Source organism: Carlito syrichta, unplaced genomic scaffold (assembly GCF_000164805.1).
Source record: "Carlito syrichta isolate Samal-C Ts95f unplaced genomic scaffold, Tarsius_syrichta-2.0.1 Scaffold306510, whole genome shotgun sequence".
Lineage (NCBI taxonomy): Eukaryota > Metazoa > Chordata > Mammalia > Primates > Tarsiidae > Carlito > Carlito syrichta.
Genome location: NW_007250606.1, coordinates 354707 through 369837, shown reverse-complemented (window position 1 = coordinate 369837; position 15131 = coordinate 354707). Strand labels below are relative to the sequence as shown.

The 15131-nt window shown below is 35.4% G+C and overlaps 1 protein-coding gene across 5 annotated transcripts in view; it reads right to left on the bottom strand.

Moving 5' to 3' along the window:
• The window catches only part of NEDD4 (neural precursor cell expressed, developmentally down-regulated 4, E3 ubiquitin protein ligase), a 139138-nt gene that overhangs the window by 68199 nt on the left and 55808 nt on the right, over positions 1-15131 (bottom strand). For 4 of the 5 annotated variants that reach the window (XM_008063058.2, XM_008063060.2, XM_008063059.2 and 1 more), the window contains exon 1: positions 12135-14152. The exons of the other annotated variant lie outside the window; for it this stretch is intronic. In XM_008063058.2, the coding sequence (XP_008061249.1) occupies positions 12135-13685 (1551 nt within the window). In that variant the 5' untranslated portion in view covers positions 13686-14152. Of the gene's footprint in view, positions 1-12134; positions 14153-15131 lie in introns of those variants that run through there. 5 annotated transcript variants of the gene reach the window in all.

Genomic DNA, 15131 nt, shown 5'->3' with positions numbered 1-15131 from the left:
TCACCTCAGCCTCCCAAAGGCGCGGGATTACAGGCTGAGCCACCAAGCCTGGCTTTTTTTAGTTGAAATCTCACTCCTTTGCCCAGACTGGGGTACAGTGGCATGCTCACGGCCATCCTAGCATCGACTCACTAGGCTCAGCCCTTCCAAGTAGCTGGAACTACAGGTGCGCAATCATGGTCGGCTAATTTTTTGATTTATTGAAGAGATGAGGTCTCACCAAGTTGCCTAGGCTGTTCTCGAACCCATAGGCTCAGGCAATCCCCTCACCTCTGCCTCCCAATGTGCTGGAATTACAGGCTTGAGTCACTGTACCCGGCCTCATCTGGATTCTTAATTGCATATATGATTCTGTTTGTACATATTTAAAACAAAAACAATTATTACTACTATGTGTTATACATCATGGGCCTTCAGATACCTTCACAACATAATAAGGTTGGGTGCAGTGGCTCACGCATATACTCCGAGCAATTCAGGAGGCCAAGGAGGGAGGATTGCTCCAGCCCAAGACTTCAAGACCAATTTAGGCAACATAGCAAGAACCTGTCGCTACAAAAAGTAAAAAAAAAATAGCCAAGCACAGCAGTACACACCTGTAGTCCCAGCTACTTGAGAGGCTGAGGCAGAAGGATCACTTGAGCCCAGGCAGTCAAGGCTACAGTGAGCTGTGATCATGCCACTGCGTTCCAGCCTGGGCAACAGAATAAGACCACAACTCAAAAACAAAACAAAACAAAAAACAATATAATAAGGTAGATAGTGATAGCTACTCTTTATTGTGTATCAACTATTTGCCAAACAAATATACAATTTCCAGTCCTCAAAACAACTCTGCAAAGTTTCATAAATTCCTTATTTGATAAATATGAAAATTAAGGTTCAGAGAAGTTTTAAGAAGAATTAATACAGTTGCTTCAACATACAGTACATTTTAAACTTTGCCCAGGAATGAGAAAGGTAAGTATCCCAGATGTCTGAGCCCTAAATGCAGTGTAGTGATTAAGGCTGAGATAAGGTGTGGTTAGGTGATAAATTCCAAGTCTGAACTCTAACCTCTTAGTTTTAGGTTTCAGAGGAAAACTTTAATTATATTAGTAACATATATTATCAAAAGTTTTCTGGTTAAAGAAACAGAAAATCCTATAGTAAATAACTGACATTCTCAGCCCCAGAGTGATGGGAATATCGTAAAATAGACAAAGAATCAGATAGGCACAAGTCAAAGGAGATGTACTCATCTTAAACTGTCAATACTAAAATGACCTGGATGACTTCAAGATAGATGCAGTCAAAATAGTTTAGAGTTGTTAATTGTGAAAACTGTATGGTGGTTTTATATATGTAAAAGATCTCTATCCATCGCAGATGCATTTCACAGTCTTTATGGGTAAAAGATGATGTGTGGAATTTTTTTTTTTTAATTCCAAAAGAAAAAAAGAAAAGGAGGGAAACAGAGGGATGAAATTATTGACAAAATGCCAATACTTTTTGGAACTGGGTGAGGCATCCATGGGGGTTCATCGCAGTATTCTTTCTATTTTCATGTGTATGTGAAATTTTCCCTAATAAAAAAATTTAAAATATTTGTTAAAAAAAATGGTTTATAATAATGTAAGTAGTTATAATAGTTACTGAAGAAAAAAAACATGAGGATGAAGTTCATAAACAGTTAATAGGAGGTGGATGACAGTATATGCTATTTAATCAATGAAAGTAACCAGAAAAAAACAAAGTAATTATAAATCTTCGGTCACAACTTGGAAGAAAAAGTAAGAAATATCTGAAAAAGAGAAACTGGTTCTCTGGTAGCATGTTATGTAATAATCTCTAAACTTAGTTTTCATACTACAATGGCAACAAGAAAAGACTTGACTGGGACTATATATTCTTCAGAGTGTAAAAATTATTCATCAGGTTGTAGCCAGCTCAAATGGAATTTTTCTTTTAGACAACTCTATTTTTTTTTCTGATACTATTTTTACCAAAGTAATCTTCCCCAAGCAGCTTTATCCTGTAAGATTCTCCTATTGCAGGATGAAAGTCCTTTCAACTAGTGGTATAATAGAAAGGTGCCCTAGAATACATAGTAGAGCTGAGTTTTTGGTGCAGATGTGACAATAACTAGATTTATAATCTTGAACAGTCATTTTAACTTTTCTGGGCTTTTCTCATTATTTCTAATATAGAGGTCATCACTGCATCAGAGGATTTTTTGAAATATGGCATATAAATTATATTAAGTGCTTCAAACTTTTACAGATATATGGTTGAGTTTTAAAATGAACACATCAAGATTTTCTCCAAGTTAAAAATCATAGTTGATACCTCCAACCCTACTGACAGTAAGCATACTCAACTCTATTGGGAGTCTGTTATGGTCTACTCTTCCTCCTTGTTCTATTTTCAAACATACTTTTAATAGGCTGATTCTCTTCCTTTGAGTGACAGGCAAGCATACTTACACATAAATGTATTACCAAGTATGCAAATAAAATTGAGAAATATGTTAAAGAAATAACATTTTCTATTATAGGGAATGTTTAATTTAGTCAAGGTATATCAGACAAGTATGAAAATCAGATATCTCATTTACTGTAAATTAAATTATCATCAGCATCTTAAGAATTCATTTGCTTAGAAGATATGACTTACCTGGAATTAACCTAGTGGCAGAACCTATAAAAAGGAATTAGCTTCATTCCTAGTTTATTACTAACCATAGGTTTAAAATATAACTGGGAAATCATTAGAAGTTTTCTTCTCTGGGAAAACAAACAGACCTCAGAGAAAAGATACTGACATTGGAGGTCTCCTAACAGTGAAGCCCACCAGTTGAAAATCCCACATAACAACAGAACCTTCAGGCAACTTCATAGTGACTCATTCTCAAATATGAACAACAAATACTGGGAAGAAAATGTCCAGAACAAAGAGAAATAAGCAATAACAACAAGCAAAGGGACCAACAGGAACCAAAGACAATGTAGGATCCAGAACAAAACTTACAAAAACAAAACAAACCTGAAGTAAAATATTCTCAGAGAAATAAGAAATTGTACTTATAAAACAAGCAGGATGTTAGAAATAGAGAATCATCAGAAAATAAGAAAGAACTTTATAAATTAAAAATAACCAAAATTTTAAAATTAAAGCAAACAGGAGACTTGGAATAAACCTTCCAGGAAGTAGAATAAGGAGACAAAGAAATAGAAAACAGCAGAGAAAAGAAAATTATAAGATCAACCCAGGAAGTGCAAATTTCGGCGAATAAGAATTCTAGGGGGAAAAAACAGAGAAAAAGAAAGAAAATCTCCAAAGAAATTACATCTGACTGTTAAAATAGGCACCAGTTACAATTATAATTGAAAATCATACAGTCAATCACATATCTCAATGTTTAGGTGTTCACTTGCCTGAAGTACATATATGAATATGTACTTTTTTTCTGATACTATTTTTACCAAAGTAATCTTCCCCAAGCAGCTTTATCCTGTAAGATTCTCCTACTGCAGGATGAAAGTCCTTTCAGCTAGTGGTATAGTAGAAAGGTGCCCTAGAATATATAGTAGAGCTGAGTTTTTGGTGCAAATATGACAATAACTAGATTTATAATCTTGAACAGTCATTTTAACTTTTCTGGGCTTTTCTCATTATTTCTAATATAGAGGTCATCACTGTATCAGAGGATTTTTTGAAATATGGCATATAAATTATATTAAGTGCTTCAAACTTTTACAGATATATGGTTGAGTTTTAAAATGAACACATCAAGATTTTCTCCAAGTTAAAAATCATAGTTGTAATATTACGTATTACAACTTGTTGTATATGTACAATTTCTTATTTATTACAACTATGATTTTTTATGTAATTTCTTAAATTGTGTGATTATGTAATTGTGATTATTTATGTAATTTCTTAAATATTACACTATACTGTTATCTGGTTGTTTTCTATGGATTATGTTGTCTTTTTATCTTGATTATAAACTCTTCCAATCCAGGAAGACTATCTGCCACTTATGGCAGACACATATTCTATTTCTGATAAATACTTGTGAAATTCATTTGCTTTGAAGACGACTTGAGTTTCCATTAAGCTCTGAGACTCTTTAAGAGGCTTCAGTCTTTCAGCCTTGGTACAAAAGTAAAGGTCATTCTTAGCTAAAACAGTTACTTCAAACTCCAGGAAACACTCTGAGAATCCTGGCTCTTACAAACAAGAATGGAGGGAAGTCATTTTATTAAATCATGATAAATTTAAAGATAGTCAAATGGCCTTTGTTTAAATACCCTTAAAAGTCTTCGCCCATTCAATCTTCTTTTCATAAAACTTGATCTGAGCCTCTATCCAGACACATAGTTCTACGGTACCAGTTAGTGGAATATGTAGGTTATGAATCAGACTCCGCTGTGGAAACTAATCCTTGAGTCACGATCATAATATTCCATTGGCATCCAACCCAGGGACAAGGTATTCATTTAAGAGTGCCACTCTTCCATGCAAAGGATGAAGCATCAAGTAGCTCCCACTCATCATTACAGTCATCACTTAAATATCCTAGTTTGGTTATCTGTTTGTGCAATGCTATCTGGTCACCATCACCTCCCAAGATTCCGCAGTCATATCTATCCCATTCCAAAGGGTTCCTGGCTTTATTTGTTGACTTAATAAATATTTATCGAGTGTCTATTTTCAGCTAGGCACCATTCTATGTATTAGGGATACAGCAGTGAACAAGACTAAAAGTTCCTGATTTATATTATTATAGTAAATTAGAGCCCAGAAAAGATGACCTATTTCCTTATCTATTCTCTAAATTATCCACTCTAGATAATTTACATATGCCTTCCTGCTTGCATGTTTGTCTAACTATTTCACGGCCCCATCTTTAACTTTTTCTGCTGCATGTACACCTGGTATCTGAAGTACTATGGATATGTTTTGAATCAATTATTCATTATGATGGCATTTCAAGGACTCATTGGACACTTCAACTATGAGCTGCAACACTATTCTCATAACAGAATGGTCTTCAGTCTTGCTTCTCAAACGGTTTGAGGAAACAACAGTATTGGTATGATCTGGTAGGTCATTAGAAATACAGAAATCTCAGGTCCCACCACAGATCTACCGAACCAGAGTCTGTATTTTAACAAGATCTCCATGTTATTTACATGCATACAAAAATCGGAAAATCACTGGTCCAACTGACATCTTAATAAGCTATTCTCTAACTATAATCTTTAATAAAGTATTAGAAGGTAGCCTACAAGCTGGGCACTGTGGCACACACCTGTAGGCCCAGCTATGCAGAAGGCAGAGGCAGGAGGATTGCATTAGTCCAGGAGTTCAAATCCAGCCTGGGTGGGGTAACATAGCGAGACCCTGTCTCTTAATACAAGAAAGAAAAAAGAAAAGCAACCTATGAACAAAAATTTGCGAGAAAAAGAAAAGGAAATAATCCTGAATAATATTATTTTAGCTATATCCGTACTTACTGAACAATTGAACTTAAAGACATTGCCCATTGTACTATCAAAATCCATGATGTAAATTTCTTTTTTGCTGGGCAATATATTTTTCTATTAAGATAAATAAAAATGTTTCACAGAGATATGGTTTTATAAAACCTTCAAATCAAAATAAGACCTAATCTTTTTTCCCTCCACAGATATCCTAGAGCCTCACTAGAAATGTAATAGATTTGCTTGATTCAAGGTGTTCGTTGTTGTGACTAGCCCATGAACTGAGCTTACAAGGTACACAGGTATGCTAGCTGCTTGTCCTCCCAAACTCTCAGATCTGCTGCTTTTGTTATTTCTCAATAGTTTGGTTAAATCTTAGTGAAGGTAAAATAGCTTTTCAACAACTGCTCCCATGCTGACACTCTCCTCCAAGACAGAACTGAACTGGGATAGATTTGCTCATCCCTTGTTTTGACATTTTCCCTTATATCTCTAAGTATCTATCTTTTTTTTTTTTTTGAGTTGGAGTCTCACTCTGTTGCCCAGACTGGAGTGCAGTGGCTGCTCCCGGCCACCGTAGCCTCGCCTTATGGTCTCCGGTGATCCTTCCGCCTCAGCCTTCCAAGTAGCCGGAATTACAGGCATGCGCTACCACGCCCGGCTGATTTTTTGATTTATTGTAGAGATGAAGTCTCGCTGCCCAGGCGGGTCTCGAACCCGCGGGCTCAGGCAATCCACTCACCTCAGCCTCCCAAAGGCGCGGGATTACAGGCTGAGCCACCGAGCCCAGCAGTATCTATCTTTATCTGACCATAGTCTTCCAATTTCACACAAGGGCAAACAGAGAGTACTGAGTCAGATGCTTGAGCAATACTTCAGATATTTCCTGGATATGCTGACAATTGATTCCCTTTCTCAGCACTCATTGCTCCGTCTTGCTAACTACCTTCCTGACCTCAGCACACTGCCTGGTCACACCCAGAGACTGTGCCAAGCCCCTTCCACCCAAGCAGGCTCTTGTCCTGGCTTCTCCTGGTCTTTCTTGCTTCTCTGTCACCTACAATGTAAAGGGACAGTGGATCCAGAGGGTGAGGCCTCACAACAGCTAGCACATGGTGGGCCCTGTATCCTCAAAGAAGCCAGTGACAAAGACAGAGTTGCCTATTCTCCGAGTACTTTCCAGGTATAGGCCTTCAACCCCAACTTGCTTTCGACATAGAAACAAGTATTCTATTTTGTTTTGTCTTGTTTTTGGTTTTAGGGAGGGGATTGAGAAAATTAGAGCAATACTGTCCAAAATGAATTGTGAATAGTCATAAGCAGCTTCATGTGTTCACGTCTAATTTAATTTCCTTCCTTTGATATTGCTGAATCTCCATTTTAGTTTTCACTGCCCATACTGACTTATTCTATAGTTCTAAGATGAAAGAACAGAGGGCTACAGCCATTTTTTTCCCCTAGAAATGAGACTGTACTCTCCTAGTAGAGAGGAAGTTTGTCATACATTTTATATCCAACTCATAGTGTGTCTTCTATTTAGCAATCATTAATTATACTTTATTTACGCTATTTCATTCTTATTTTATGACAATTAGCAAGCAAAACTGTTTCTGTTTCTTTGCCTGTTTCATTCTTTCTTCAGCCTGGTTTTTAATCTTGTATTCTCCTGAGCATACTCTTGCAAAAAACCTCCCAACTGCCACATCCAGTGGATACTTAAAATCTCTGGCATTGTATGCTATCCTGCTTCCCGTCCCTTGACTCCATGCCACCATGTTCTCCTGGTCTCTCTAATGGTGCTTCCTTAGTCTCTTCTTTATTTCTTCTTTCACTATCTTACCAAAGTTGTGGGTCCCCAGAATTTCTCCTCCCTTCACATCTCACATTATGCTTTCCCTTGATGAGTTCATCCTTACCTGACGCTTTGACAATACTCTTAACTTCCACTCTACACTTCCAGTTCTCACTTCTTTCCTGAGCCCTGGTCCTGTATCTCCAGCTGCCCTACATGAGAGCAGCACTACCAGGGTAGCCTCTCAAGCACACACACCTAACGATATGTGATTTCTTCTTCACCCTCCCAATCTGGCTCCTTCTGAATTCCCTATCCAAGTTCATGACATCACCATTCATGCAGTCATCCAAGTTAAGAAAACTATGCAATGGAATATTATGCAGTCATAAAGAAGGACAAAATTATGAACTTGCTGCAACTTGGATGGACTTAGAGTCTATAATACTCAGTGATATATCAGAGAAACAAAGAACTGAGTACCCCATGTTCTCACTCATAAGCGGACCCTGAACAAATATCAAAATACTATAAGAAAGGGATTGGCAGTAGTGGGACACTGCCAGAGGAAGGTGGGAGGTGCACTTCATCAATAAGGGTACCTGATCTCAAACCAGGTGAAGTGGGGACCAAAGTGAGGCCTAAACTTTACCTGTACAATGACCATTTGTATACCTAACCCTGAATTACCCCACATCTTTAAAATAAAAATAAAAAATGAGAGAAAAGAAAACTTGGATTCATTTATAATCCATGATGCCATGTAAATTTATCTTCTAAAAACTTAACAGTGAGTACTTTACACTCTCATATGAAGACTTCCATTGTCTAATTGCTGTCTATCAGTGGCAGACACACTCCTTTGTCTTCAGCATGAGGTACTAGGCCTAATGGAACTCCAACCCACTTCTAGCGGGTCATCTCCTCCCACATCCCTAGGCCACCCCATGTCTGAGTCACAATGAGCTATTTACAGTGTGAGACTCACATCTCTAGCTTGCATGTGCTGCTGCCTCTGCCTAGAGCTGTGATCCTCAAGGGGGCAATTTTGCACCCAAGGGGACATTTGACAATGTCTAGGAACATTTTTTGATTGTCACATTGGGGGAGAGGGGTATTTCTGGCATCTAGCAGGTGAAGGCCGGGGATGCTGCTAAACACACTGCAGTGCACAGAACAGCCAGCCCCCCACTACAAAGAAGTGTCTCGCCCAAAATGTTAATAGTGCTGAGATTGTGAATCCCTGCCCTAGACTATCCTTCTTGGTTTCTCTGCCTGGTGAACTCCAATTCACCTCTCAAGACTCAGCTCAAATGTCACCGCCTCTGTGAAGCCTTCCTCTACCCACCAGGTCCTCTCTCCAGAAAAATATTGTCACATCTTTCCACTTTCTCATACACATCTCTATTTTAGTACATCACACATTAGACTAATTTCTTTTTTTGTTTACTAGTATGTTCCTATTCCTAGGATGGGAACTCCCCTGAATAGAGACTGCATTTTACTCATCTTTTCTTTCTAGTGCTTGGGACAGTGCCTGGCACTCAAACAGGATGAATGAATTAAAGAAGACACATAGAAAAAGAATACAAAATATTTTCAAGGAAACAATTCAGCTCTCTGAACCTCTCTGAAATTAACAGTTCCTCAGTTGTAAGACATATACATGTACAAGTATATATTTTTCACCAAATTTCTACAACTAGTTATAACATTGTTGTATTACAGTTTTAGAGTCAGTATTTATAAATTAAATTGTTTTATAGAAAATATTAAGTGTTGTTCAAAATAAATTTAATGAATGTCTCTAAATATTTTGCTAAATTTAATAAAATAAGAATTGGGAAAATAGTGGAACACTAAAATAAGCATATCTTTAAAATATTTATTTTAGGAAGAATTAATAAATAAATGATTGAAATGTATAATCTTGAGATGAGTGTCAAAGGCTTTGAAATAATTGAGACATAAATTGATTACAGTTCTACTATACTAGGCTTTAGCAATTTACCTACCTAGGATTCAGTAGCAGATAATGAACAAAAACTTTTATTAAAAAAATGTAAAAAGTGTTTCTAATAAAAACATTCATATAAGTGAAGAAGGGAAGACATGCAAGCTTGGGCAAATTGCTAAGGCACGTTAAATGGCAAGGTAATTAAATCTCTGAGCATCCTAACAGCATAACACAGGAGATTCAGAAAACAACAGCTAGGGAAAAAATAAAATAATAAAATAATAATAGAGTAACTAACTACTACACAGATTTTAGAAATCTGAGTAGTAATAATTTTTATAACTGTATGAGAAGTATCTTACTTAGCTCCTTAACCTATTTCTTGATTGAGTTGACAAAATATTACACGTGTTAAAACATCAAATATTTATTTTCATATCAATAGTCATTATATAGCCTTTATAAAAATAATATTGTATCTCAAAAGGCATATGTAATACACATCTGGCAGTTATTGTTAGTTCTTTGCTATGCCTGAAATAAACATTGTCATACAGAATACAAAGTCCCATCTTCATCCTAAGCTGTAAAAACAGAACAGAGCCTGTGTCCCAGATATAGGTAAAAGTTCTCACCAGATTTTTAAAAATTAGTCATTAATGAGCTGTTGATTAAAGACAGCTAGAAACTCAATTTTATACTGCTAGAGACTGGTAGCTAAACATGTAAGAAAAGAATTTGTAGAACTCTCAGTGCTTTAGAAACCAGGGTCTCTGACCAAAGCAGTGATTTAATTTCACGGCTGCTCGAGAGAGATAGCTGACATTACTAAATGCTACTCTAATATCAACCTGTTAAATGTGAATCCAGACTCAGCATATCAGAATACTAACCCAGACTAACTGGAGTCATGGGAAATATTTTGGGAGCTGTTTATTTATAAATGAGTTACAATATACCACTATAATTAGATTAATATATAATTATTGATAAACACAGGATTACTTCTAAAACCCATTATTGTTGCCACTGCTATATTTAGAAAAAACAACATTGGAGTCATCCTCATAAAATAAGCCCTTGATTTATCAATTAGATCAATTTAGATCTAGTATAAATTGAATTGAACTGTCACTATATTGTTTACAATACTTTTCTAAAAAGAGAAGTTGTCTAACAAACATTAAAAGGGGGTCAATGTAACACCCTTCAGCAAAATACACACTTCCGAGCTATTTTATAATCCAATAATCTACTGAAAAATAGAATGTGCACAAAGTTAGACGTTTGATTGTCCCAAAAAGTATCTGTTAGATTACCTAAGAATAAAACCAATAAAATATATTTTTAGCAATGCAAAAGGCATTTAATTCACATTTCATTTTAAAAACACATTTGAAATAGCCTTTTCAAAAGCATCAACAACAAACTATGATCAACACAAAATCAACTATTTTAAGGCTATTTCTATAAATATCTCTATGCCGATTATTCCTTTCAGGTTAATTATTTCATTAAGTGTAAAATGCATTTACAAGTAATATCAATTCAATTAGCAAGCTATTAATATGTTTCTTCATAGTGTCATTTCACTTCTTTCTTTTGGGGAAAATAGTTGAATGGATTATAATCTCTTAAAAGCTGGTTTTAGAAAAGTTTCCTAAGTGGAATGAAAAGTTCTAAAACATAGATCAAAATTTGAAATCTGATCTTTTTTCATTTTCAGTAAAATAGCTGTTTATATTACTATCTGGGCATTGGTAACAGAGATTATATTTACCAGATTTCAAAAGAGAGAAAATAGACCAGTAATTATTTCAGATTTTATTTATCTAAAGCTACTAGTCCAGAAGTTAAAAAGAAAATCTTTAATACAGATATTGGATGCTGTGAAAACACAGATGAACAGAAAAGTTTTTTCCCCCAAACTCTTACATATTGCCATCTAGAATTGGTTTAGTTACCAAATTTTTAAAATTTCCCGGAATCTGGCAAGATGTTTCAAATACAAAAATTTTAAAAATTTACTTCAGCTCAAAACATTTTAAATACTTTGGAAAGGCCAAATTATATAAAGAATTCTTGGCTAAGATTCATTGGAGCTAAATTACTAATATAATAAGCAAAATTGTCCAAAAAATCAATACTAAATAGAAAATTATGGGAAATGCCTAGCAATTTACACCAAATTCAAAAATATAAAATTCAGAGAATTAAATATTGTTGAAAGAGTGAGTTACATTTTGGAAGGCAGTGTTAACTGGTGGCTGAAGAAAAATTTGGTGGAAACAAAATTCCTGTGGTTAAGGGTATATACAAATGCAAATGCCATTTATTTTTCCTCTGCTTTAAACATGCAGCATGATAGTTTTTATCAATGATCTTATAAGTACATGCATTTTAGGGACAGATTTCTCCTATATTCATTTATAACAAGAGCTTCACATTTTGATATGGATTTTTAAAAAAATATTTCAAATAAGCATTCTATATTTGACTCTATTTCATAATGATTAAGGAGGGGAGAAAACTAAATGATCATTTTTGAAAGTAGAAATAAAATACTGAGTTACATATTAAAATACTATGCCATTTGACGGGAAAATATATCAAGATAAAATGTTATAGATTGTTATTTAAAGTTTGCTTTATGCTATAGAAAAGTTTTATGACAAATCACTTAGGAAAGTTTTTTTTAAAAAGTATTTTGTACATTGGTAGAATGACAAATAGAGTGAAAAACCATGGGGTGTTCTTTAAATTTACAAATTTAACGTTTATGGCTATAAAATACTCGTTAGGTAAGGACTGAGAAAATACGTAATAACTGCTTAGTTATAATAAATTTTACCCAACTATTTCATTAAGCTATACTAGTATAAATTAGCTTTTACCAAGACCAAAGAAAACTTACCTTACAAGAATGAGAGAGTTCATTTGTGAAATCTCTGTTGCTGTCTCTTGATAAATTATCAACTTTACTTTCATTTCCAGATGCAAACTTTATGAGTAATTGGGATGGTCCCCCCTTAGAACAATTGTGCTTAAGGCTGGATAAACAGGAAATATTTGGATAAGTTCCGCCCAATGAAATACTCCTTTGTAAAATAGCATGGTTTTTGTTTATCGGTGAATTTGGTCTTTCCAACTCTCCACTGATATTTATTTGACAATCTACCTTTTGAGAGGATGATAAACATGCAGGTATCCTATGCATAAGCTTAATATACTCTGCATCAGAATTAAGCTTAATTTCTGACATCTTTGGTTTACAATCATCATTTGTTGTTTCACAATCTAACGTAGTTGCTTTTTGTTGGGTGAAATGCACTGAAACACAGGAATATCCTTCATTTGACTTTTCACAGACAGTCTGTTTTGGACTATTATTTGAAGTAACAATTTTCTTTTGTAATGAGCCCTTCCCATGAAGTGGCCGTATGTCTCTTCCTTCTCTGGGAGTACAAATTGTTTTAGATAACCGAAGTCCATTGACAGCTGTTGAAAGAAATCCCTTAGCACTGGTGCCATCTTCATTATGTGCAATTTCACTAGGAGAAATAATAAATTGGTGTGAAGTTTGGTAGAATCCTTTGCTCGGAAGGGTACCTGTACTTGTTGGAGAGGCTGGTGGGGTATTTGAAGGACTCCTTGGAAAAATGACTAAGGATGAGCAACGTTTTAGTGGAATTTTTGTGTTCCTGCTCGCTGGCAATTTCCTAATCTCTAACCCATGTTCCAAGTCATGCTGGACAAAAGGAACTGTACTTGTGCTTCTCGAAAAAAACTCACACGGTGTGGTATTCCTGTTTGGCACACTTCTATTGGAGGTGCTGTCAGAAGATAAATTTCCACCCAAAAAAGTATCATCACTTGGTGGAAAAATATAACCACTGCTGTCACTGATGACACTGTTAGCGTATGAACCTCCGCTTGTGATACTTGCACATGACCCATAATCACTACCGTTGCTGCTGTAAGACCCATTATCACTGGTTGAAAAGTTACTAAGGCTACCACGACAAATGGCAGAACTGCTTAAAAGGTTACCATCATTCACAGCACTCAGTTCACTATCAACCACAACAGCATTGTTGCAAATGCCATCCTTCAAGATACAAGAAAATGAAGCATCATCACCATCAGCTAAGACACTGCTAGACTGAAGACATCCACTGTACCTTGTTGGCTGTAGTGAAATCTGTAGACAGCTGCTCTTTTTATTAACATTTTCAGATGAAGGAACAGATGATCTTGCCTGAGACTCAACATTTTCCTTTATTAACGGAGCTAGTGCAGTCTGTCTGGGAGTCAGCTTCATTTGAACAACATTAGATGTTGAAATCCGTGTTGGTCTTTTGAAGCACATGTGAACATGGCTGTCCAAATCATCTCCGGAGGTTTCTGACAAAGGATAAGTATTGCTTCTTCTGGCTGCAAAGTGCAATCGTAAGCTTTGTGCCATTTGTTCTCATTTCCAAACATGTTAAGGATTGAAAGTCATAACAAAGATCTCTGTCGGTAGACAGGCTAGAAGCAGCTGCACTGCATCGAAAGAAAAAATCATTTGTGGTGCCTAAAAGAGCTATTAAGCAGTAGTCTTTATCCTAAGTAAAACATTAGATACCAGATATCATAGAAAGAAAAAGACGACCCATTCCTGAGACTGACGTTTCCAAAATGTCTTGAATTGCTTGTAGTCAAAATGCCTTCACTTACAAAGCACTTGATTTCCAGCGACCTTTAAGCTGAGCTCAGCTGCAGCACACTGACTCAAACACAGCCAACCTTGTTTCAATTATACCTTCTCCAATTTGCATGAATGAGTAACACAAGAACAACAATCTTCTAGCATTTCAAGTTGAAACAGTATTTTTTCACTTCAGCTCTACTAAATGAACATTTAACTATGTGAATCACAGTGCCTATACTTTCTCCAGCAGTTTGACCACTAATATTTTTACCCATAGGTATAGAATTACAGGAAATTGGTAGGAACGAAACCCCATGTAATTGAGTATCAAATCAAAGATTGAATTTCCAAATAGTAACCATACTAAGAATCTAGTCAAGTTAGTTAATGTAGAAAAGAATATGGACTGTTAATTTTTTTAATGAGTAAATTCAAACAGTTGTATAAATTTGGAAATACCAAAACTTTGGAGTGAATAAAAATTTTAGCACTAAATCAAATAGATAAATATTTTAGTTTCCAAAGTACTAGTTATAAAAAGTGAGAGCTTAAGAACAGAACTACAAAATTAGTCTAGTAATACTATTGCAAAAATTGAGCATAGGTCTGAGAAAAAAAAAATTAAGAGAAGCTGTCACCAAGCATTTTCTCCTGTAATTTTGTGAGGCCTTTTCCAGCCAAGTAGTACAGTCTTTAAATGATTCCATTTATATTTTGACTATTAAAACTCTGCCAAGAAATAGCCTAAGCAAACATTCCATTAAAAATATATGCAGATTAGACAAAAAAAAACTATACCCCAATATAGTTTGAACACACAGGCTATTTTATTCCACTGTCTCTGCAATTCATTCACTTAAGAGAGTGTTGTGGTAAGTAAAGAAATCTAAAAAGGATTTAACACATCAAATAAACATATCTCAATGCCAATTCTGTTCTGAAAAACTCTTAAGAGCTCTTTGCTGGCCCCTACTGGTACTTTGAAACAATCCGTTTAGCTGTGTGATATCTATAAAGAAATACAAACCATGCTGCATATTTCTTTATATAAACAAAGTACATACTTGTTTACATTTTTTAGTTCTAGCACTGCCCTGGAGGGGGAACTACTTACTAGTGCTGATAAAACTCCTACAGTAGAGAACAGTAGACTGTTTGTACTTTTAGAGGTTGTGATTTTGTATATATATATTTTTTTCTTTGTATTTATTTAACCTT